This window comes from Bos javanicus, chromosome 4 (assembly GCF_032452875.1).
Source record: "Bos javanicus breed banteng chromosome 4, ARS-OSU_banteng_1.0, whole genome shotgun sequence".
Classification (NCBI taxonomy): Eukaryota; Metazoa; Chordata; class Mammalia; order Artiodactyla; family Bovidae; genus Bos; species Bos javanicus.
In genome coordinates, this window is record NC_083871.1 from 99,354,278 (window position 1) to 99,379,714 (window position 25,437).

Sequence of the window (25,437 nt, forward strand, 5' to 3'; positions counted from 1 at the left end):
GATATTATGTATAGGTTATGACAAAAACTCATACAGTGAAAAAAGTGACATTTATGGGAAATAAGACTGACTCAGAAGTTAAAAAATATGTCACCAGAAAGAGCAGTCAAGTTGAACACCACTAAAAACTGTAATTTATTTGAAATTCATATTCAGTTTGAATTACATCTGTGCTTTGAAAAACCTCTTCCCTGAGAAAAAGAAGTTTAACATCTGATAATATCCAGTGTGCTTCAGAGTATCTATAATAAAAACAATAGACACTGTAGACATGGAGAACCCTACATGATGAATTTAAGGATATGCATGCACGCTTGTGACCCCACGGACTGTCACCCACCAGGCTCCTCTGTCCATGGAATTTTCTAGGCAGGAATACTGGAGTGGGTTGCCATTTCCTCCTCCAGGAGATCTTCCCAAACCAGGGATTAAACCAGCGTCTCTTGTGTCTCCTATACTGGCAAGCAGATTCTTTACCACTGCGCCACATGGGAAGCCCAAATTTAAGGATGCAAAGAGTTGACTCATTGGAAAAGACTCTGATGCTGGGAGGGATTGAGGGCAGGAGGAGAAGGGGATGACAGAGGATGAGATGGCTGGATGGCATCACTGACTCGATGGACGTGAGTCTGAATGAGCTCCGGGAGTTGGTGATGGGCAGGGAGGCCTGGCCTGCTGCAATTCATGGGGTCGCAAAGAGTCGGACACGACTGAGCGACTGAACTGAACTGGCCTAAAGAGTCAAATGCCCAAAAGTCAGCCTACTAAAACAAGCCTGTAGATACAAAGTGAACAGACATTTTTGGGAAGATGGAAACTAATTCTTACAAGTCTAGAAACCTGCTATTGCTAATTTGTTGTTGTTCAGCCGCTCAGTTGGGTCCAACTCTTTGCGACCCCACGGACTGCAGTCAAGCTATTGCTAATAAGTCAAGCTATTGCTTGCTTGAGGGGCTTCCCTCATAGCTCAGCAAGCTATAAGGGGCTTCGCTGATAGCTCAGTTGGTAAAGAATCTACCTACAATACAGGAGACCCCATTTCAATTCCTGGGTTGGGAAGATCCGCTGGAGAAGGGATAGACTACCCATTTCAGTATTCTTGGTCTTCCCTTGTAGCTCAGCTGGTAAAGAATCCACTTGCAATGCGGGAGACCTGGGTTCGATCCCTGGGTTGGGAAGATCCTGAGTTCGACCTCTGGGCTGGGAAGATCCCTTGGAGAAGGGAAACGCTACCCACTCCAGTATTCTGGCCTGGAGAATTGCATGGACTATACAGTCCATGGGTTGCAAAGAGTCAGACACTTTCACTTTTCACTTGCTAATAAGTCAAGTCATATTCCATGTTCATATTCCTTTATTGACAGGATATCTAGTTTGATGTCATTGCATTGGCCTGCCACCAGGGGTCAGTGTAATGTGGGCTTCATAAAAGGTGACCTCAGTTGTTCAGTCGCTCAGCTCAGTCATGTCTGACTCTTTGCGACCCCATGGACTGCAGCACGCTAGGTTACCCTGTCCTTCACCATCTCCCAGAGTTTGCTCAAACTCATGTCCTCCTCAAAGAGGACTCATTGAGTCGGTGATACCATCCAACCATCTCATCCTCTGTCATCCCCATCTCCTCCTGCCTTCTATCTTTCCCAGCATCAGGGTCTTTTCCAATGAGTTGGCTCTTTGCATCAGGTGGCCAAAGTATTGGAGCTTCAGCTTCAGCATCAGTCCTTCCAATGAATACTCAGGACTGATTTCCTTTAGGATGGACTGGTTTGATCTCCTTGCAGTCCAAGGGACTCTCAAGAGTCTTCTCCAACACCACAGTTCAAAAGCATCAGTTCCTCAGCTCTCAGCCTTCTTTATGGTCTAACTCTCACATTCATATGTGACTACTGGAATAACCATTAGCTTTGACTAGACAGATCTTTACTGACAAAGTGATGTCTCTGCTTTTTAATATGCTGTCTAGGTTTGTCATAGCTTTTCTTCCAAGGAGCATCTTTTAGTTTCATGGCTGCAGTCACTGTCTGCAGTGATTTTGGAGCTCACAAAAATAGTCTTACGCTGTTTCCCCATCTATATGCCATGAAGTGATGTTACTGGATGCCATGATCTTAGATTTTGAATGCTGAGTTTTAAGCCAGGTTTTTCACTCTCCTCTTTCACCTTCATCAAGAGGCTCTTTAGTTTCTCTTTGCTTTCTGCCATAAGGGTGGTATCCTTTGTATATCTGAGGTTATTGATATGTCTCCCAACAGTCTTGATTCCAGCTTGGTCATCCAGCCCAGCATTTTACATGCTTCACTCTGCATATGATGGATATACACATATGATGTATGTTATTGATATTTCTTCCAACAGTCTTAATTCTAGCTTGTGATTCATCCAGCCCGGCATTTCACATGATGTACTCTATATGTGATGGACATGAGTTTGAGCAAGCTCTGAGAGCTGGTGATGGAAGCCTGGCATGCTATAGTCCATGGGGTCACAAAGAATCAGAGACACAACTGAGCGACTGAACTGAACTGAACTCTGCATATAAGTTAAATAAACAGGGTGACAATATACATACAGCCTTGATGCACTCCTTGACTTTTGAATGTTTTCAGTTTTACCACTACATAAAAGAAGGATATACTGAAGGCTGCAGGCAATGGAGAGAAGTATGATTGGAAGAGGACACATAAAGAGCAAAAATATCTTATTTTATCATGGGACATAAACGTCAATTTTTATTAATTATAAGTAATATCTAATTAGCCCTACTGTATTACATTCAGCTTTTTAAAAGGTCTTATGTATCTTAAGAAGACATAATAATATTGCCTATAAAATGTAAATATTCTATAAAAAGTTAAAATCCGCATCAGAGGAAAACACTATTCATAGTGTTCTAGTATTCTCACCCATACTGTTTAATTGGTTCCACTATTAATTACTACTAACTGCCACTGTTAACTAGTCCTGTTCTTCTTAAATAATGGCATTTATGTAACAGAATAGCAAATAATACAGAATAATATATAACTTTAAATAAACAGCTAATTTATACTACATGTTAAAAATAATAATCATGTGTGTATGAGTATTTATTCATTACATATTATCCTGATTCTTTGGTCTGATATAGCTGTGTCCTGAGTTGGGGCTCTAAAAGTTAGTCAATCTGCTATACATGTAGATGCCCTTCCTAGACCGTGACATGCAGAATGCAGTTCTGAATTGCTTGATAATTATTGGACAGATATTTCTGCTGTTTGCTCTTCTCCTGAAACAGTTTCATCTAAAGGTTTCTAGAGGAAATATGCACGAATATATTTCATATGTTTGAATGAGACAGTGGCAGGTTGAATTAAGCTAGCAATTGAGGCAATTGTCAAGAAAGTAAAAAATTAAGTTTTGTTAACCTTAAAATCTAAGTTCAGAAATTTTATGGTATATTCTCTTTTTTAGCAAAAATACCTGGACGAGTCCCTGCTTGGCTTCTAAAAAGGTATCTGAGGTAGGAGAACTACACCAGATTTCTTCTACCAGATTACCTCATTCCCTTTCCTCCATCTTAACAGATTTTGATTTTGAATTAAAGTAACAGGTAAAAGTGACTTTTTGATGACAGTTTCTAGTTGTGTCCGTACAGTCTACATAGTATCTGTGACATAGCGTCTAGGACTGCACAGGAGAGCCCCTGGGATGCATTTTGAAGGTTTCTGAGAGTTCAGTATCCTTAAACTATCCCAGTGGATGCCTAACATCTGCAGCTAGACATTTATTTCTATGCAGTCATCATTGCTTTATCTGAGTTTCTCTCTCTGGTCTAAGATAATATTCAGAATGAATGACTGTCAGATGTTTTACTTTCTATAATAGCAATTGAAGCACTGTCACACAGGGTTGATATTAGTACCTAAAAACTAGAAAAGGGATAGGAAGAGAAGTCAGGGATAGCATAGATAAACACTGTAGTTTTGTCTAAACCAGTAATTATTATATCACAAGCCCCCTTGGCAAGTTTCCCTGTCTTCAGGAACAATGATCTGAACAACCATCTCAACAGTGGGTTTCTAAGTATGAGAACAGACTGAATTTGCACAACAGAGGAAACATGGTATGCCTGTTCTTCCTTCCTTGGCCTCTTTTCTAAGAACTTAGTTTCTGCTCAACAATGGGTTCTGTTGAAATATGTAGGCTTCTGTTGCCTCAAAAACTAGAAATTTAGGTTAAGAAACCACCTTTGGTCATACCTGTACTTGGATCTAAAGTTGATTAATTTAAACTAATATTTAACTTTTTAAAAATATATTACTTATCTAAGGGGCTTCCCCTGATAGCTCAGTTGGTAAAGAATCTGCCTGCAATGCAGGAGACCCTGGTTCTGTTCCTGGGTTGGGAAGATCTGCTGGAGAAGGGATAGCCTACCCACTCCAGTGTTCTTGGGCTTCCCTTGTGGCTCAGCTGGTAAAGAATCCACCTGCAATGTGGGAGACCTGGGTTCGATCCCTAGGTTGGGAAGATCCCCTGGAGAAGGGAAAGGCTACCCACTCCAGTATTCTGGCCTGGAGAATTCCATGGAATTCCACTTTCACATCTTATCTATGGAAGTAAATGAAATAATACAAGAAAATAACATGAGAGAAAGTAATAGACAAAGTACTAGAGTTAGAAGGTGTATATTCTAGACCTGCCCCTCCTTATTAGCTATGTTATCATGAGCGAATAGTTTAACCTCTCTGATTCCTTAACATTCCCTTTCTGATATAAGATGGGGATAACATTGGCCATCCTGTCTGTATCAGAACTGCTGAGAGCCCCAAGTAAAGTAATATCTGTAACAATACCTTGCATACTGTGACATGTGTATAGAGACATAACATGGCATTTCACTACTCTTAATTAGATAGTTCATTGTTAATACTGAAATCAGAGTACCCAATTTCTTTCAGCTCCCAAACTGTGATTCAGAAGCTTAGCAGAGACCAACAGAGATGTGTTTTAGGAACTGACAAGAAAAACCAGGAAACAGTTCAGCCCAGGAACAATGATTTGTATGGAAACTGTATCAAAGTGACATCCTTGAAGTGTCCTCTGAACAAACAGACTCCCATTTGGACTGAGAAGACAAGGATACCAACAGAAGGTGTTTTTTTAATGTTTAGGATTTTAATAAATGCCAAGGTGGCTTCTACCATATCATCATTAATAAATTGTATGAAATCTGGATTATGGGAACTGTTTTTATAAACAGAGAAGATAGCCATTTTACTCCTGACTCTGAAAAATACTTGCCTTATTTAATTTCTATACGAGTTGAATACAGAAGAAAATTATTTAATATAGCCTTGAAAAAGTCAATTTAATTGCATTGTTCCCATCACCTCTTTTATTGATGCCCTTTCCATATCATAGAATAAAAATGTAATGAGCTGATACACACAACATGGATGAATCTCAAAGTCACAGTGCTGGCAAAAAGCAACCAGATGCAGAAAAGTGAAAACTACAGGAAATCACATGTGTATGAAAAGCAAGCTAATCTCTAGAGACAGAAAGTAGATCACGGCTTCCTCGAGTAAGGGACAGAGTAGGGGAGGAAGGAAAGAATGGACTGTAAAGGAGCACCAGGAATCTTTTAGTGAGCATCTTTTCTAGATCTTGGTTTATGGTAATGGTTTCACAGGTATTTACAACTGTTGAAACTAGGGCGTTGGGCCAGAGCAACTAGCTCAGTTGAACTGTCAGCTGCCAGATGGCAAAGACCAAGAGTGGAGCATCAGTTTAGTTTAGACATGTTCCTTTGACATGCCTTTAGACACTGAAGTGGAGGTACTGAATAGGCAGTTGGATATATGAGTCCAGAGTTAAAGGAAGAGATTTGGGCTGAAGATACATTTAGGAATTTTCAGCATAAAGATAGTATTTTAAGGCATGAAGCTGGATAAGATTTAAGTGAGTGTAGATATAGATGAGGGTTAAGGAGCAAGTCCTTGGGAACCCCCAACACTGATGGATCAGGAAAAGAGTAAGAACCCAACAAAAGACTGGAAAGCCCCGCCTTGGTTAGGAGGGAAAGCAAGAGAATGTGCTGTCCTGGAAGCTTAAGTGAGAAAGTGTAGCAAACAGGGCATAATCAGCCAGGTCTAATGCTTCTGATTAAGTGAGATGGTTTTACTATTTGATTTTATAACATGTAGGTTTTATTTGGGGATCTTGTTCAGAGAAATTTCAGTAGAATGATAGAGGTACAGGTCTAATTAAAGTGTATCTTAAAACGAGAGAAATTGGAGACCATATTTATAGAATTTATATATTTACAGAATTTTGCTGCAAAGGGGAGATTTGATTTTCAGTGTTCCCTACTGCTCCCACCCACCCACTACTCTTAATTTAAAATTATGTTTCTCAACCTTCCCATCTTTCCTGAGCTGAGATTCTCATGGTTTTTTTATTATATTATCTTTAAACATGTCCTGATAAATCTTGATGACCTATAAATACAAATTCTGCAATTTTCTTTTTTACTGAAGTAAGTCATTTCAGAGGGAGTTAGTTTTTGACGCTGCCTCCTCCTTTATAATATATACATTTAGGGCTATACATTTTCCTCAAATACGGCATCACTCAGTTTCTCCCAGAAGTCTGTCCTCTCCCATTACTGGACTATTCAAGTGGAGATGAACTGGATCTGTCGGAGATTCACCAGCAGCCTAGGCAGACTTCTCCAGTTCTGGGAGAGTTTATATTTGTAATGAGTCATAGATATATGTTCCTTTGATTCAGACTCCCTTTCTGCCTCCCCTGAATTAGCCTCCTAACTTGTCCCTCTGCCTCACTTTTCTTCAACCTGACAACCTCCTGGCTGCCACTCTGATCTTTCAAAAATGAAGATCTAATTATATCACTTCCATGTATAAAGGCCTCCTAACAATTCACTTTTTAAAGCATTAAGCATCTACCAGTCACACATGATTCCTATCTCAGGAAATCTCCCAGAAGTACTGTTATTACAGACGAGGTCTCTAGTTTTGAACCACTTATTCACACCTATCTGATTTCTAGTCCTTCTAAACCATACTTGTGATTTCCTGAGTGTGCCATGCTGGTCCCACTCCCTAGATTACTGCTGCTGCTGCTGCTGCTGTTCAGTTGCCCAGTTGTGTCCAGCTCTTTGCAACCCCATGGACTGCAGCACGCCAGGCCTCCCTGTGCCTCACCACCTCCCAGAGTTTGCTCAAGCTCATGTCCATTGACATGACCATGGACATAGACATGAACCTAGATTACTACTCTTTTTTTTTTTAACTAGCTGACATACCTGTGCATCAAGTCTCAGATTAATTAGGAATTAGGAATATTGCTTTTTCCAACTCTAAGTATGGCTGGAAGTACCTCTTCAGCAATGCTACAGTAAGTACCTTGCCTTATCCTATAGATATAATATTCTAACTGATGCTTTACTTCTCTCTCTAGTCCCAATTGTTGGCATATTTAAGGCAAGGACTATATATTTTTCATATCTATTTACCAAACTAAACATGCCAGCTACATAATAATGTTTCAGTGAACAGCCTAGGAACAGCTTCTCAAGAGACTATAGATGAATTCATTTTATTTGCCAGCACTGCCAGATATTGCAATTATACATACCCTCATTAATTGTCTTTCAAGTCTAGTTTAATTCAGTGAGTGCTTTAGTCATCTGTTTCCTTTCTTTTTAGTAATGGACAGTTCCTTTTTCAAAAGCATTATTGTGGATATTTCAAGCATAAACAAAAGTAGAATAGAATAATGAACCACTGGTGCCTGTCACCCACCTTTTAATAGTTATCAGCATCCTGCTATTCTTGTTTCATTTATATTCCCACTACTTTTTTTTTGCTGAAGTAATTAAAGCAAAGTCAGCAAATCATATTGTTTTGCCCATAAATAGTTCAGTCTATGTCTCTTAACTAGATAAACCTTTTTTAAATATAAAACATAATGTATTTCTTGCTTTTATTCTAAGTGTATTCTACTTTTTTCTTATGCTGTCAACATATATATCAATTTAGGCATCATAATTATAAGTAATACTGCTACATCCTTTAAAATGTCTACCAATTTTCCTTCAAGTTTTACTTAGGGTTCTTTTTTTCCCCTCTCTCTACCTATATATATTGAATTTTAAAAATTCTGTTAAAATACACATGACATAAAATTTACCATCTTAAGTATTTTTAAGTATAAAGTTCAGCAGTGTTGAATACATTCACATTGTTGTACACAGCCTCCAGAACTGTTTTCATCTTGCAAGACTGAAATGCCATAGCCATTAAATGACAACTTCCCATTCCCCCCTCCTCCTAGCCCCTGGCAACTATCCTACTTTGACTATTCTAGGTATCAAATATACGTGGAATTGAATATTTGGGGAAAAAAAATACATTGTCTTTTAGTGACTGACTAATTTCACTTAGCATAATGTCCTTAAAGTTCATCTGTGTTGTAGAGGTATCAGAATTTCCTTCCTTTTTAAGGCTCAATAATATCCCATTATATATATACCACATTTTGCTTATCCATTTATCTGTCAACGGGCACTTGAGTTGCTTCCATCTTTTGGCTACTGTGAGTAACACTACTATGAACACTGGTGTACAGATAACTCTCCAAGATGCGATCAATTCTGGGGATATACCCAGAAGTAGAATTGCTGGACCGTCAATTACCCTATGGTAATTCTATTTTCAGTTTTTTGAGGAACCGCCATACTGTTCTCCGTATCAACTACACCATTTTACATTCCAGCCAGCAATGCACAAGGGTTTTAATCTCTCCACATCCTTGCCTACACTTATCATTTTCTGTTTTTTGACAATAGCCATCCTAATGAGTATGGAGTGGAATAAACAACTTTTCAAATGAACTTTATTTTTTAAAACAGTTCTCTACACCTTTTTAATGTTATTATACTCTTACCACAACTAACAAAGTAAACAATAATTCCTTCATATCATCTATTAATAAATAATAAAGAAGGAATTTCTAACAGAGTTTTCCCATAGTTTTCTCTCTCGTCCTTCTAACTTCCTCAAACAGCAGCTTTGGGGCTACCACTGATTTCTCTCTTCTCTTCTCACCCCATATCTAATTCATTGGAAAATCTCAAAATATACTCAGGATTCTTCCCTCCCCTGCTTGCACCCCTCCCTCTGATGACTGCCACCACCCTGGTCCAAGCTGCCGTGCGCTCTCCTGTTAACAGATTCCTTCAGTAGCCTTCCATGAGATCTCCCTGCCTGTCTACCCCTGCACCTCTTCCGTCTCTTCTCTACTCAGCAACCAGCATGATCCTATTAAAGCAGATCTGAGTGAGATGTGACACTCCTCAAAGCCTGCCAGGGCCTCCCTATTTCACACTCAGTAAAAATCAGAGTCCTTACAATGGCCCGTGAGGCCTTATGTGAACTAAGTCACCTATCTAGCTTATATCTTTCTGCTTATTGATTCTGCTTTAGCCACTTGTCTCATCATGGTGCGCCCTGCACACACGACCATGCTCCTGGCTCAGTGCCTTTGCACTTACTGTTCCCCTTGCTGCGAATGCTCCTCCCTCCGACAGTGGCTTGACTTGCTCCCTAAGTCCTCTGATATGGTAGCATCATAAGGAGGCCTTCTTTGACCACCTTTTTAAAAACAGAAATCAGCCCCTCCCCAAGAATTCTCTATTCCCCTTCCCAGCTTTATTTTCTCCCATAAATTTTATTATCTGACATGTTTTATTTGTTTATTTTCTGACCCATAAGCTTCAGATGGGTAAGAATTCTTAGATAGAATCTTTGGCAGATAATGCTAAGTAACTGCTTAATCAACTCAGTTTATGTATCTATACATATTTTTATGGTTGCTCCCCAGATCTGCATCACAACTTAAAAAGCAATATGAAAGAATGTCCATCTTTCCAAAGCAAGAAGGCTGATATAAACTGGACAGATGATGAGAAAAGAATCTACAGGGATAAAAATATAGCTCAAACTCAAGAAATACTGCAGTATTTGCTCCCCATCATGCGTAGCACTAAAAATGTGCAAACCACTCAGATAAAAGAGGTATTCAACCCAAGAACCAGCTTTCAAATCCAGCATCAGTAAGTCAATACAATTTTGTCATTCTTAGCTATTTAATACATGTACTCTTTTGTAAAGAAACATGGTTTATTGATTCCACATCCTAAGAAACAAACATAGGCTCTTCATATAGGCAGCTACACCATATTTGACAAAGGCCCAAAGCCATAAGAAAACACTGGATATGTGAAGGAGTAAGGTTATCAGGCCTTATTTGATTATTTACATGAAACCACTCATTAGTTCGGATCTATAAGACCAAAAGGAAACGAATACAAATAAAAGACAATGACAAGCTGAAAGTAAGAAATATAATACTAATATTATCAGCAGATTTGATGAAGTACTTTCTTTGTGCTACACAACATTCTTTGTTTACACAAACACATTCTACATTCTACACATAAGGAAACTGAGATGCAAAGTCTGTTTCTCAAATTTGTTCAAGGTCACACAGCCAATAGGTAGCAACTGGACTCAACCCTAACTAGACATTTAGAATGCAGAGTCTTTCATCAGTATGCTTTGACATTTCTCTTCATAATATAAGAAACAGAGGGCCAACATACTTAATATTCAAAGACTGCATACAAATCAATGACAGAACCATGAATATTTTAATAGGAAAATGGGCAAAGGCTATGAGTCAGAAATTCACAGAAGAAAAAAAGGACCAATGATCACTTTAAAATGTTCAGTCTCACTAAAATGCAAGGAATGTAAATTAAAACAATAATGAAATTCTCTCATTTTTGTCTCTCAATGGAAGAATTCACTCACTGACTGTTGGAATAGAAATGGTACAATTTCTGGAAGGCAATCCAATAATATATGAAAATCCTTATTATCTACATTTGTTTTAAGAAATTCCACCTTTAGAAACCAGTCCTAAGGGGAAAAAAGCCTCAGGAAGGGCCAGAAGACTTCTGTAGTTATGTTCATTGCAGTATTGCTTACAGGAGCCAAAGAAAAGAAAATGAATTTGGAACCATAAAGCAAAATCTAACATTCATGTTTTCAGAGTCCCCGGAAGAGAGGAGAAAGCAGCAAGGCTGAGAAAGTACTCAAAGGTACTCAAAAGTTACTCCAAATCTGGCAAGAGACATAACCCTACAGATCAAACAACTGAGCAAACCATTAACAGGATAAACTCAAAGAAATCATGCCAAGATATTCCAAAATTTAACTTCTGAAAACTAAAGAAAATAATTCCTGAAAGCAGCCAGAGAAAAATGACACCTTATTTATAAGGGAAACAAGTTGAAATACAGACAATTTCTCAGCAGAAACTATAGAGGCTAGAAGTGGCACAATGTTTTCAAGTATTGAAAGAAAGGAACTGTCAACCCACAACCTGACACACAGCAAAAATAAAGGAGAGCTCAACAAATGTTAAGATGAAGGAAAACTAAAGAGAATTTTTCACTAGAAGACCTACACTAAAAGAATGACTGAATTTTTTTAAACAGAAAAAATAGAGGAGGAACATCAGGAAATAGATAATGCTGAGCAAATGTGTAGGTAAATATAATAGGGTTTCCTTCTCAAGTTCTCTAAATATGTTGATGGCTGAAGCAAAAGTTATTACACTGATACAGTTCTAAATGTATCTAAAGAAAAATATTTAAGACAATTACAAATATGAGAAGGTAAGGGGGACATAAAGAAAGGTTAGATATCTATATTCCACTCAACCTGGGAAAATTACACCATTAGATGTGATAAGTTATTCGTGGGTAATGTAAAAGATACTTAAAAAGATACACTCAAAAACACTACAGATAAATAAAAATTGAATTTTTATGCAATCTAAAAACTCCATCAAACCACAAAAGGAAAAAGAAAAAGGAACAAAGAAGAAATACAAAATCAACTGGAAAACAAGGTTTAAAATGACAATTCATATCTATCAATAATTACCTTAAGTGTCAATAGACTAAAAGACATAGAGTGGCAGTTGAATAACAAAACATAGCCTAAAATATTCTGCCTGCAGAAATCCTCAGCAAAATATTAGCAAACCAAATCCAACAACATATAAAAAAGATCATACACCACAATCAAGCTGGATTCATCCCAGGGTCAAAAGATGGCTCAACATATGCAAATCAATTAATGTGATACAACTACATCAACAAAAGACAAAAAGCACATGATCAGGTAGATGATCATGATCCTCTATCATCAACAGAGGCAAAAAAAAATCATTTGAAAATTTATTCAGGGTAGAAACTCTCACCAAAATGGGTACAAAGGGAACCTACCTCAGCACAACAAAAGCTATGTATGATAAACACACAGCCAACATAATAGTCAATGACGGAAAGCTGAAAGGCTCACTAAAAGCTGAAACACGACAAGCATGCTCACTCTCACCACTTCTGTTCAACATAGCACTGGAATTCCTAGCCACAGTCATCAGAAAAGAAAAAAACAAGTATCCAAGTTGGAAAGGAAGAGGTAAAACTGTCATGACGTGCAGATGACATGATTCAATATATATAGAAAATCCTGAAGACTCCACCAAGAACTACTAAAACTGATAAACGAATTCAACAGGGTAGCAGGATAAAAGATTAACATATAGAAATAGGTTGCATTTCTATATACTAATAATGAAGTATCAGAAAAGGAAAGTGAAAAAAAAAAAATCCTGTTTAGAATCAAATTAAAAAAAAAAAAGAACAAAGGAGGTGATCAAGGAGGTCAAAGACCCATATGCTGAGAACTATAAAACATAGATAAAGGAAACTGAAGATGATTCAAAGAAATGGAAGGATATTGCATGCTCTTGGATTGGAAGAATTAACACTGTTAAAATGGCCACACTACCCAGAGCAATTTACAGATTTAATGTGACCTCTATCAAATTACCTATGACATTTTAAACAAAACTAGAACAAATAATCCTAAAATTTATATGGAAGCATAAAAAACCCAGAACTGCCAAAGCAATTTGGTGGAAAAAGAACAAAGCTGGAGGCATAACTGTCCCAAACTTCAGAAAATGCCAAAAAGCCACAGTAATCAAAACAGTATGGTACTGGCACAAAAACAGACATAAGAATCAGCAGAAAAAATAGAGACCCCAGAAATAAACCTATACACTTAGGATCAGTCTTCAACAAGAGTCAAGAACAATGCAGAACAGTCTCTTTAGCAAGTAGTGTTGGGAAAGCTACAGTCACATGTAAATCAAGTTAGAACACTCCCTCACACCCTACACAAAAATAAACTCTAAATGGCTTAAAGATTTAAATATAAGACATGACACCATTAAACTCCTAGAAGAGAACATAGGCAAAGTATTCTCTGACATAAATGGTAGCAATGTTTCTTAGGTCAGTCTCCCAAGGCAACAGAAATAAAAGCAAAAATAAACAAATGAGACTCAAACTTATAAGCTTTTGTACAGCAAAGGAACCATAAAATGAACAGACAACATACAGACTGGGAAAAACACTTGCAAATGATGCAACCAATAAAGCTTTAATTTTCCAAAATATACAAACATCTTATACAGTTTAATATTAAAAAAGAACCCAACCCTATCAAAAAATGTGCAGAACACCTAAATAGACATTTATCCAAAGAAGACATATAGACGGCCAATAGGCACATGAAAAAATGGTCAACTATGCTAATTATTAGAGGAATGCAAATCAAAAGCACAATGAGGTATTACCTCGCACTGGTCAGAATGGCCATCATTAAAAAGTCTACAAAGAATACAAAAGACATGAACAATAAATAACTGAAATGAAAAATACACTAGAGGAATCAATAGCAGAATAACTGAGGCAGAAGAACAGATAAGTGACTGAGAAGACAGAATGGTAGAAATCTCTGCCATGGAACAGAATAAAGAATGAAATGAGAACAGTCTCAGACACCTCTGGGACAACATTAAATGCACCAATATTCAAATTATAGGGGTCCCAAAGAAAAAGAGAAAGGGCCTGAGAAAACATTGGATGAGATCATAGTCAAAAACTTTCCTAACATAGAAAAAGAAAGAGTCACCCAAGTCCAGAAAGTGCAGGGGGTCCCGTACAGGATAAACCCAAGGAGGAACATGCTGAGATACACATTAATCAAAAAAGTCTACAAATAATAAATGCTGGAGAGGGTGTGGAGAAAAAAGGAACCCTCCTACGTTGTTGGTAGGAATGTAAACTGGGGCAACCACAATTGAAAACAGTATGAAGTTCCATTAAAAAACTAAAAGTAGAGTTGCCATATGATCCAGCAATCCCACTCCTGGGCATATATCCAGAGAAAACTCTAATTCAAAAAAATGGATGCACCTCAATGTTCAGAATAACTCTATTTACAATAGCCAAGACATGGGAGCAACCAAATGTCCATCAATAGATAAATGGATAATAGAGATGTATATATAATGGAATATTACTCAGCCATAAAAATAATGAAATAATTTGCAGCAAGATGGACCAACCTAGAGATTATCATACTAACCGAAAGAAGAGAAAGACAAATGATATGGTATCACTTATATGTGGAATCTAAAATATGATACAAATGAGTTCATTTACAAAACAGAAATAGATTCACAGACACAGAAAACAAACTCATGGTTGCCAAAGGAGGAAAGGAAGGGAAAGAGATAATTTAGGAGTTTGGGATTAGCAGATACAAACTACATATATAAAATAAATAAACAATAAAGTCCTACTGTATAGCCCAGGGAACTATATTCAACATTCTGTAATAAACCATAATGGAAAATAATAGGAAAAAGAATATATATATATATATAATGTATAGTACAACTGAATAACTTTATGTACACTCAAAACTAATGCAACATTGAAAATCAATTCTACTTCAATTTAAAAAATAAAAATAAACCAATAGGAGTAGGAAAAAATCAACAGTAAGAAAACAAATAGATCACTTAGAAAATGAGCAAAAGACATGAACTGTAACTTCACCAAACAATATACAGATGGCACATAAACACATGAAAACATGTTCCACATTGTTAGCCACTAGGGAAATGCAAAATAAAACCACAGTGAGTCATCGTTACATACCTATCAGAATGGCTACAATAAAAAATAATGATAACACCAAGTGTTGATGACGATGCAAAGAAATTGGGTCACTCATATATTGCTGGTAGGAATATATATGTTTTCACTCTGGAAAACAGCTTGGTAGTTTCTTCACAAGCCAAATATAAAACTAACATATGACCCAGCAATTGCTCTCCTGAGCTTTAATCCCAGAGAAAGGAAGACTTACATTCACACAAAAACCTGTTCACAAAGGTTTATAGCAGCTTTATTTCTAATACCTATAAACCGGAAACAACTCACATGTCCTTCAATGGATGAATCATTAAACAAACTGGTACATCCATGCCATGACCTCAGCAATAAACATAGAATGGACTACTGATGCACGAAGCAACCTGGATGAATCTCCAGAGTTTGCTGCGTGAAAAAAAGGTCCATCCCAAAAGGTTCAATATAAGTTCACTTGTACAGCACTCTTGAAATAACAAAATCATGTAATCTGGATAACAAATTGGTTGCCCGGAGTTGAGGAGATGAGGAAGGAGGAAAGTAGGTACGACGGTAAAAGGGAAACGTGAAGGAACTACTCTGTATCTGGACTCTGTGAATGGCAGTATCCTAACTGTGTTATCGTTTGTAGTTTTTCAAGATATTTAATTTAGGGGAAACTGGATGAAGGGTACATCTCTATATTATTTCTTCCAGCTCTAGGTAGGTCTACAATTATCTCAAAATTAAGAGTTTAATTAAAAACATGGTTGAGATTTTGTGGTTAAAAAATGGAATTCTAAAGAAAAATTGAGGGACTTTAGGTAGTGACAATTAGTAATTTTGAAAACCTCACTCTCTTGAGGAAAACTTCTCTCTCTCGGACTTATATTGATCTCTTTACTGAATATAGGGGGTGAGCGGGGCGGGGGCACAGTGCATATACACTAAATTAATTCTAATAGAATACACAAAGTAGATTTTTAGAGCAAGGTGGAATTTTAGAGAGCACTGACTTCAGCTGAATGCATTAATGTAAGAAAGGGCTGAGGCCCAGAGTGGCAATTATACCAGGAAGCCTGGGGTCAGGACAGGTATCCAAATAAACATATCCTCAGGGCATTTAAAAATACAAGATTTGAATAGTGCTTTAAAATCATGACCAGAAGTGAAGTTAGATCATTCTCATAGAAATAAAGGGAAGAGTCTTAAAGGAGAATGAACTCAGCAAAGGAGAAAAAAAAAAAAGATTTATACTATGACAGTACCTAAGGACTACAAATACTTAGGGTACATATTGAACAGAAGCTCACATATTTCATTTCTTTCCTAGACAAAAGCCATCTTCTAACATAAACATAAGGAAATGCAGCACATCTTGGACACCACCCAGAAATCTCCCTTTGATAAGCCAAAGGACTCTTATAGTAAGCACTTCAAAATGGCTCCAGCCTCTGGACTGGAAATCATCTGAAAGTTCGCTGCCTCTTGGAGGGCCCAAGAAGAGGAGAAAATATTCTCGAGTCAAGGCCACAAAGACTAAAGACATGAAAGCTGCCAGCAGCAAATGGGAGATGACTCCCTCAAGTTCTGAGAAGGATGCAGACAAGAGTCTGCAAGCTGAAGGATCCAGCCAGCAAGGCACTATGCAGACAGCCCCCCATCCAACTAAAACTAAGGGAGAGCAGCCCAAAAAGAAGCATGGACAGCCCGCCTTTCACCTGAAGTTGCAGAGGGACACATAATCCAGCTTTATGCTGCTCTGAAAACTGTGGATGAGAGACAACATATGCTAACACAGTAAAAAGAAAAAGAAAAGAAAGCCAAAGGAAAGCCCTCCTGGCCCCTCCATCCCTGCCCCCTCCCGCCTGTCCATGTGCATGTACTAAACTACAAATTTCAGATGGCCTGTCTTCTTCAGAGGGGACATCTTTCAGAGTTAAAAAGAAGTCCAGAAAAATATAGAAAATGAAAACTCACTCAGATATTTAATTTTTGTCAGGATAAAGTCTGAACTTTTGATTTCTTCTGAAATGATTTATTCACACAACACTAAAAGACCAAGACCTCAAGGCAAGGATGACATGTACTGCTCTTAATGTTCCTACTAGGCACTTTAATGAATCAGTCAACAAACATTGTTTCTTTAACTTCTATCTTGCAGTGTGCTAGAAACCATTAGTGACTTACTGCAGAGAAACAGGTATATCGGGCAAATAAAGATGGATGAGATAAGTGAGAAGAGAGTCAATCTGCCTGGAGTTGCAGGTCAACAGTGGTGGCCACTACAGGATAAAGCCACTGAGAATCAGGAGAGCTAGTTACAGGCCACAAGCTTCATTAGGTCCCAGGAGCAAAACGCAACTAGGAAGATCTGAGGTTGGGGAAGGTACTCTCAACAATATTTCCAATGGCCAAAGAGGGTTCAAGGAGAGCTCATTGGGGTATTAAAAGAGTAACTGTTATGTTCTGGTTTTGGTTTTAATAGACTTTATTTTTTAGAGAAGTTTTAGGTTCACAGCAATACTAATCAGAAGGTAGACTTCTATTATCACCATCCCACCAGAATTATTCATTTGTTACAACTGATGAACCTACACTGATACCTCATTATCATCCAAAGTCCATAGTTTACATCAGGGTTTGCTCTTGGTGTTATACGTTCTATGGGTTTGGACAAATGTATAATGAAATGTATCTACCATTATAGTATCATACAAACGAGTTTCACTGCCCTAAAAGTTCTCGATGCTCTGCCTATTCATCCCTCTCTCCCACTCAAACCCTGGCAACCACTGATCTTTTTATTGCCTCCCTAGTTTTGCCTTTTCCAGAATATCATATAATTGGAATCATAAAGTATGTAGCCTTTTCAGATTGGCATCTTTCACTTAGTAATATTCATGTAAGTTCTATCATGTCTTTTCATGGCTTGATAACTCATTTCTTTTCAGCACTGAATTCCATTGTCAATAAAATTTACAAACTTCTAGCCATGTTAACTAAGAAAAAAGACACAAGTTACTAACATCAGAAACAAAAGAGGGGCCACTAACATTGATCCCATAGAAATGAAAAAGATAATTAAGGAATATTATGGACAACTCTTGACCCAGAAATGCGATAACCTAGATGGAATGGGCTAATTCCTTGGAAGACACAATTTGTCAAAATTCACACAAAAAGAAATAGACAATTTAAAGAGGCCTATATGAATTAAAGAAATAAAATCAATAAATAATAACCTGCCAAAAGAGAAATCACCAGGCCCAGACAAGTTCACTGATGATTCTACCAAAAATTTAAGGAAGAAATTATACCAGTTCCCTACAATCTCTTCCAGAAGATAGAAGCAAAAAGACTACTTCATAACATAATCTATGGGACCAGCATTACCCTAATGCTAAAACCAGACAAACATATTACAAGAAAAGAAAATTACAGACCAATATCTTCTGTGAACATAGAAGCAAAAATCCTCAACAAAGCATTAGAAAATAGAAGCCAATGATGTATAAAAAGAACTATATACCACAGTCAAGTAGACTTTATAAAATCTAGGTATGCAAGCCTGATTCAGTATTCAGTTATTGATATAATCCCTCACAACAACAGAATAAGGAAGAAAAATTATATAACATCAATATATACAGAAAAAGAACAAAATCCCACACCCATTCATGAATAGAAACACTCAGCAAATTAAGAGTGGAGAGAAATTTACTCAATTTGATTAAAAAATATCTACCAAAAAATCTATAGCTCACATTGTATTTAATGATGAAACTAGATACTTCCCTGCTAAGATAAAAGGCAAAGGTGTCTGCTCTCCCTTTCAACATCATACTGGAAGCACTAGGTAATTCAATAAGATAAGAAAATATAAGGAAGAAATAAAACTGTATTTGTTGATAGAATATATGGTTATCTATGTAGAAAATTCCAAAGAATCAACAAAAAACAACCTGCTGGAAGTAATAAGCAATTATAGCAAGATTACAAGATACAAAGTTAATATACAAAAGTCACCATCTTATACACCAACAATGAATACTAGAGTTTGAAATTAAAAACACAATACCATTTACATCAGCACCAAAAATTCGAATACTTGGGTATAAATCAAAACTGTTCAAGATTTACATAAGGAATACTGCAAAATTCTGATGAAAGAAATCAAAGAGTAAATAAATGGAGAAATATTCCATGTATACATGGATAGGAAGACTCACTACCATTAAAATGTCAGTTCTTTTCAACTTGAACTACAGATTCAACAAAATTCCAATCAAAATTCTAGCAAATTATCAACCAACTTGATTCTACAGTTTATATAGAAAGATTAAAGATTCAGAATGTCCAACACAACATCGAAAGGGCAGAAGAAGTGACAGGACTGATGCTATTTGACTCCAAGACTTATAATCTATAAAAGAGCATTAATCAAGACAGTGTGGTGCTCGCTTTAGCAGCACATATACTAAAACTGGAATGATACAGAGAAGATGAGCACGGCCCTTCAGCAAGGATGGAGTGCTCCATAAAAAAAGACAAGTGTGGTATTGGCAAACCTGAATTTCCCATGTCCGGCAAAAAAGAAAAAACTTTTCAAATGAAGGCCACTGTGATAGGTGGGCTAAGTATGAGCTGTGACCCCATCCTCTCTGCAGACGTGACCCAGATTCTGTACCATCTTTGGTTCCCCACACAAGGCAACAGTGATGCCTGGTAGAGCCTGGGTTTCTGACTTGGCACTGATGCTACTGACCTTGGCAGAAGGGCTTTATAATAGGAAACAAAGATATACACTAACTCTAGGGCTTTCATCCTGATACCATTAAATTGTTCTTTTATAATTAGGCTTTTAAGATAAGAATGATCTGCCCATTATCACCAAAAAAGTTGTATTTCACCTTTATCCCAGAAAGCTGAGCACCCTTTCTGCACATAAAAGGGGTTTTCTTGTCACTGTTTTTTCATAGGAACATCTCCTTCTACACTACCACAGCCGAACTCTCTACTTTCAGAAACAGGGTAGGAACTCCTAGTTGGCAACTTGTCTTTCAAATTAATAAACTATAAACAAAGAAACAACTATCACTTCATCAAGCATTTGGCCATCTTCACCCCTCACCTCCAAGCCTGGTAAGAGCCTCTGTTCTCCACATTCCTAGGTGGACCACTGACCCAAATCCTAGAGGCCCCTCCAGGATTCCCCGAACAGTCTCTGCAGATTGTTCTATCCTTTCTTCTTTGGGAAAAGTCTGTGAGGAGAGAACTGTTCATGGAAGAGTCCTCCATGATGGACAAGAGAGACTCTGGGTCTGAGTCTGCTAGAGAGATACCAAGAGAGTAAAGTTCTGTTTAAAGAAATAAAAGATGGCACAGTTCACTGATAGAATGACGCACTCCCTCAGCAGAGGTAACAACACTTCTGAAGATGACTCTGTGCCGATGGGCCACCTGAGGGCAGGCACCTGGGGCAGAGTCATCCCATCTGAGAACACCCGGACTGAACTACGACAAGGTCCACTGAAATGACACAAAAGGTGAAGACGTCAACAGTTCCTCTTGATTTCTCCCGAGTTCTAACCGAACTCCAGATTAGTGAGGAAACACCCTGGGGGAGGCCCTCATTTCTCTGACCCGGCTCCTCTGCACTGACCAACACAGGCTCAAAAGGGCCTACAGAGAAGAGAGATCCCAGAAGCCTCTGTAGGCAGGATCAGACTTCAAGGCTACAGAAGGAAATTCCAAATCTGGAGAAGAAGCCTCACATAGGAATGTGGCTCGTGCGTCCTCTACTCCGGCACGTCTCACGACTGTGCCCTGACATGCCTGTGTTCAGAGAACAGGTTACAGCGTGACACCGCTCTATTCTCTGGTTTTGTGCAACACCAGGTGGGGCCCAGAGTAGCCAGAGCTGTGGGTTCTGACTGCTGTCAGCCTTTTACATTTTCCCTGACCCACAGGACAAATATCACTTTCTATGTGTGCAACAGTGAACAGAACAAAGCGTGTAACGTTTTATTCAACTAGGCCTCCCTTGCCCTGCCTCACCAATGGTCTAGCGTGCATGCCAAGCACTTGTTTGTTTTAGATATGCTTACTCCACAGGGGAGGAAGCGGACAGTGTGGTCCATGGCATCCTAACAGCCAGAGGTCTGGCATCTGTGCCTTTGGAGCCACAGAGGGCCTTCAGACGGCCACAGAACTAGCTGTCCAGCTGCTCCTGGAGCAGCACTCTGGTGGTGTTCTCTGACTACTTGAAGCAAAGTCCCTTGGGTTTTCCTTCAGTGGGTGCTTCTGTGATATATTTTTTAGTAAGAAGCCAACAGTTACGACCAACCTAGACAGCATATTAAAAAGCAGACGCATTACTTTGCCAACAAAGGTCCGTCTAGTCAAGGCTATGGTTTTTCCAGTGGTCATGTATGGATGTGAGAGGTGGACTATAAAGAAAGCTGAGCACCGAAGAATTGATGCTTTTGAACTGTGGTGTTGGAGAAGACTCTATAAAGAAAGCTGAGCACTGTAGAATTGATGCTTTTGAACTGTGGTGTTGGAGAAGATTCTTGAGAGTCCCTTGGACAGCAAGGAGATCCGACCAGTCCATCCTAAAGGAGATAAGTCCTAGGTGTTCTTTGGAAGGACTGATGTTGAAGCTGAAACTCCAATACTTTGGCCACCTGATGCAAAGAGCTGACTCATTTGAAAAGACCCTGATGCTGGGAAAGATTGAGGGCAGGAGAAGGGGACGACAGAGGATGAGATGGTTGGATGGCATCACCAACTCGATGGACGTGAGTCTGAGTGAACTCCAGGAGCTGGTGATGGACAGGGAGGCCTGGCATGCTGCGATTCATGGGGTCACAAAGAGTCGGACAGGACTGAGCGACTAAACTGAACTGAACTGAAGCCCCCTAGAATTAGAAGATATAAGTATTGTATTTTTACTCTTAATTAAACCATCATCAATGTTTTACAAAACTAGATGGAGATATTTGAAACAGAGGGGGGACAAAGGACTATTACAATATATGTATCTATTAGAAGTCTATATAAGTAGCTTAATATTTACCTCAATAAATTGTTACTGGTTTTTCAGCTTCAAGAAAACAAAAACCTAAACAACCACAAAGACATCTCCAGTTAAACCTATCAGTACTTTTATTAATTTACAACCACTATTTCTTATTTTGTAATTTTCTGCAATTTATCATTTCAGATTTGTTCATGATATTCTTTGCTATCTAAAAGTCTTTAGATTTTTTGCAGTTAAAAAATTTCCCTTTAAAAAATAATAAAGGGGCACAAATCCAGTTCTAGAACTACAACCTGAGAAAACCCTCCATCCACTCCCCAGTGAGAATACCAAAACTGGTTTAAAAAAAAAAAAAGTCTTTAGAAATCATTGTAAGGGACTTCCCTAGTGGTCCAATGGCTAAGGCTCCACAGTCCCAATGCAGGGGGCAGGATTCAATCCCAGGTCAAGGAACTAGATCCCACACCACACCACAACTAAAGATCTCGCGTGCCGCTACTAAGACCCAGCAGAGCCAAATAAATATTTCTCTAAAAAGAAACTGTCCCAACAACACATAACAAGTGAAGAAACATTTATTTTAAAAAGTCTACTGAATCTCAGTAAGGGCAGTGAGAGTTCATGGCACTTAAACCACAACCCACTTGGCCCTTCACCCCAGTGGAGAGTGAGTCAAATGCCACTCTGTGCAGTGTGACCAAGGCTGAGAGCTCTGGAGTTCCCCCTGCACACTGGTTTGTTTGAGATGGAATGTGGAGAAGTTTCTAAGGATGCTGTCAAAAACAATGGAGATGTGGGTGGTTAGCAGTTAAGGGGAGCCTAGGAGCTTGATTGGGCTTCCCTGGTGGCTCAATCCACCTGCAGTGCTGAAGATCTGGGCTCGATTCTTGAATTCAGAAGATCCCAGGAGAAGTGATAGGCTACCCACTCCAGTATTTGTGGGGCTTCCCTGGTGGCTCAGACGGTAAAGAATCCCTGGGTAGGCAAGATCCCCTGGAGGAGGGCATGGCTACCGACTCCAGTATTCCTGCCTGGAGAATCCCATGGACAGAGAAGCCTGGCGGGTTACAGTCCATGGGGTCACAGAGAGTCGGACACGACTGAGTGACTAAGCACAGCACACACAGGAGTTTAATAAAGCAACAAGCTCAGAAGGCCATTGTGTTGCCAGAGCAAACCAGTGAAAGAGAGCCAGAGAGTGCCCTCCTAGGGTTTAAAAGAAAAAAAATTAGACTTTCAGTAAAAACTAGCAAACTGGACACATATTTAATTTTGCTCCTTCTCAAAAACCTACTAAAATAACAATGTCATCTTACAAGACAAAGCTACAAGGATGAGATTAGGACAGGAGGCCGTTTTGGAAGCCAGAAAACAGGATGGCTTTAACCTTCTCAACTTTAGTGAAAGCTAGATGGAATGGAACAAGACTTTAAAGGCAAATTATTTTTAACCTAAAATTCTATATTCTTCTATATTTGATCAAATTTAAGAGTAGATAAAGAATAGATTGAAAAAAGCCTTTGATGCAGGAAATATGTGATCCAACATTGGACAGAGGCAGTAAACCCCAAGATGGTGGTGGTGAAATGAAATGGCAGGATGACAGCTGGGTATCAGTCCAGACTGGAGCAGGCTGCAAGGCACTGGGGGAGATTATCCTGGGAGAAGATCAGACACCATGCATATAAATTCCTTGAAAAGAGAAAAATACCATGCAGACTTCAGGGTTGGGTTAGAATAGAACACACAGAAAACCAAGGGAACAGACAGAGACTTAAGGCGAGCAGCGCCTGAGGAATAAGATAAACATTCATGCAGGAAAACAAAGGAAATCATCATTTTCCACCTGGCTCAGCTACTATACATGGTATTTCAGTTCAGTTCAGTTGTTCAGTCATGTCTGACTCTTTGCGACCCCATGGACTGCAGCACACCAGGCCTCCCTGTCCATCACCACCTCCCACAGTTTATCCAAACTCATGTCCATTGAGTCGGTGATGCCATCCAACCATCTCATCCTCTCTCGTCCCCTTCTGCTCCTGCCTTCAATCTTTCCCAGCATTGGGGTCTTTTCCAAGAAGTCAGTTCTTCGCATCAGGTGGCCAAAGTACTGGAGTTTCAGCTTCAACATCAGTCCTTCCAATGAATACTCAGGACTGATTTCCTTTAGGATGGACTTGTTTGATCTTGCAGTCAAAGGACTCTCGAGTCTTCTCCAACACCACAGTTCAAAAGCATCAATTCTTTGGTGCTCAGCTTTCTTTATAGTCCAACTCTCACATCCATACATGACCACTGGAAAACCACAGCTTTGACTATAGATGGACCTTTGTTGGCAAAGTAATGCCTCTGCTTTTTAATATGCTGTCTAGGTTGGTCATAACTTTTCTTCCAAGGAGCAAGCGTCTTTTAATTTCATGGCTGCAGTCACTGTCTGCAGTGATTTTGGAGCCCCCCAAAATAAAATCTGTCACTGTTTCCACTGTTTCCCCATCTATTTGCCATGAAGTGATGGGACCAGATGCCATGATCTTAGTTTTCTGAATGTTGAATTTTAAGCCAACTTTTTTACTCTCCTCTTTCACTTTCATCAAGAGGCTCTATAGTTGTTCTTCACTTTCTGCCATAAGGGTGGTGTCATTTGCATATCTGAGATTATTGATATATGGTATTTACATAGTTATAATATTGTAGACAGTAAGTATCAGTTTAGACAAATAATGACCAACTTGAAAGAGGGAATGAGGACTTGTACTTGTGGAACAGGAGTGAGGAGGAAGAAAGCATGTATAAAAATTATGCTTGAAACTGAAGAACCAAGTCATAGCATTACAAGCATGTTACATACAGAACTGAATGTAAATGTAAACGCAAATACCTAGAGAATCAGGTAAAATAGGTGAGGTGCTAACCCTGGAGAAGAAAGGGATAATGTGGGACTGCTGGTTTCCGTAACAGCTTAACAAACTCTTGACTCTAAAAACTGTGTGCATTCTAACTTTAAATAAAAATTTTAAATGTATACTTCTATCTCTCCTATTCTCTGTCACTTCATTCACCAGTGTTCAATTTTCATGACTAGTTTATACTAGTACAAAAGAATTAATTTTGTCTCTGCCTTGAAGGCATTACTATGAAGGCTATGAAGACATTCAGAAATCCTGCTTTTAATAATAACAGTTATCATTACTGTATGCCCAGTACTGTACTAAGAACCTTGATGCATAATCTCCAATTTCTACAATAGCCATGCAAAGTAGGTATT

The 25,437-nt window shown here is 38.6% G+C and overlaps 1 protein-coding gene and 1 non-coding gene across 9 annotated transcripts in view; both read left to right on the plus strand.

Annotated features, from left to right (window-relative positions):
• The window catches only part of AGBL3 (AGBL carboxypeptidase 3), a 98,916-nt gene extending 81,324 nt beyond the window's left edge, over positions 1-17,592 (plus strand). For 5 of the 8 annotated variants that reach the window (XM_061414758.1, XM_061414757.1, XM_061414759.1 and 2 more), the window contains 4 exons: positions 3,451-3,499; positions 4,938-5,131; positions 9,886-10,117; positions 16,461-17,592. In XM_061414758.1, the coding sequence (XP_061270742.1) occupies positions 3,451-3,499; positions 4,938-5,131; positions 9,886-10,117; positions 16,461-16,872 (887 nt within the window). In that variant the 3' untranslated portion in view covers positions 16,873-17,592. Of the gene's footprint in view, positions 1-3,450; positions 3,500-4,937; positions 5,132-9,885; positions 10,118-16,460 lie in introns of those variants that run through there. The other 3 variants (XM_061414760.1, XM_061414762.1, XR_009736041.1) reach the window with 3 other exon arrangements.
• Positions 17,593-19,583: 1,991 nt separating this feature from the next.
• On the plus strand, positions 19,584-19,690 carry LOC133247013 (U6 spliceosomal RNA). Its single transcript, XR_009736250.1, has one exon. It is a non-coding gene; the product is annotated as a U6 spliceosomal RNA (small nuclear RNA).
• The last annotated feature ends 5,747 nt before the right edge of the window (positions 19,691-25,437 follow it).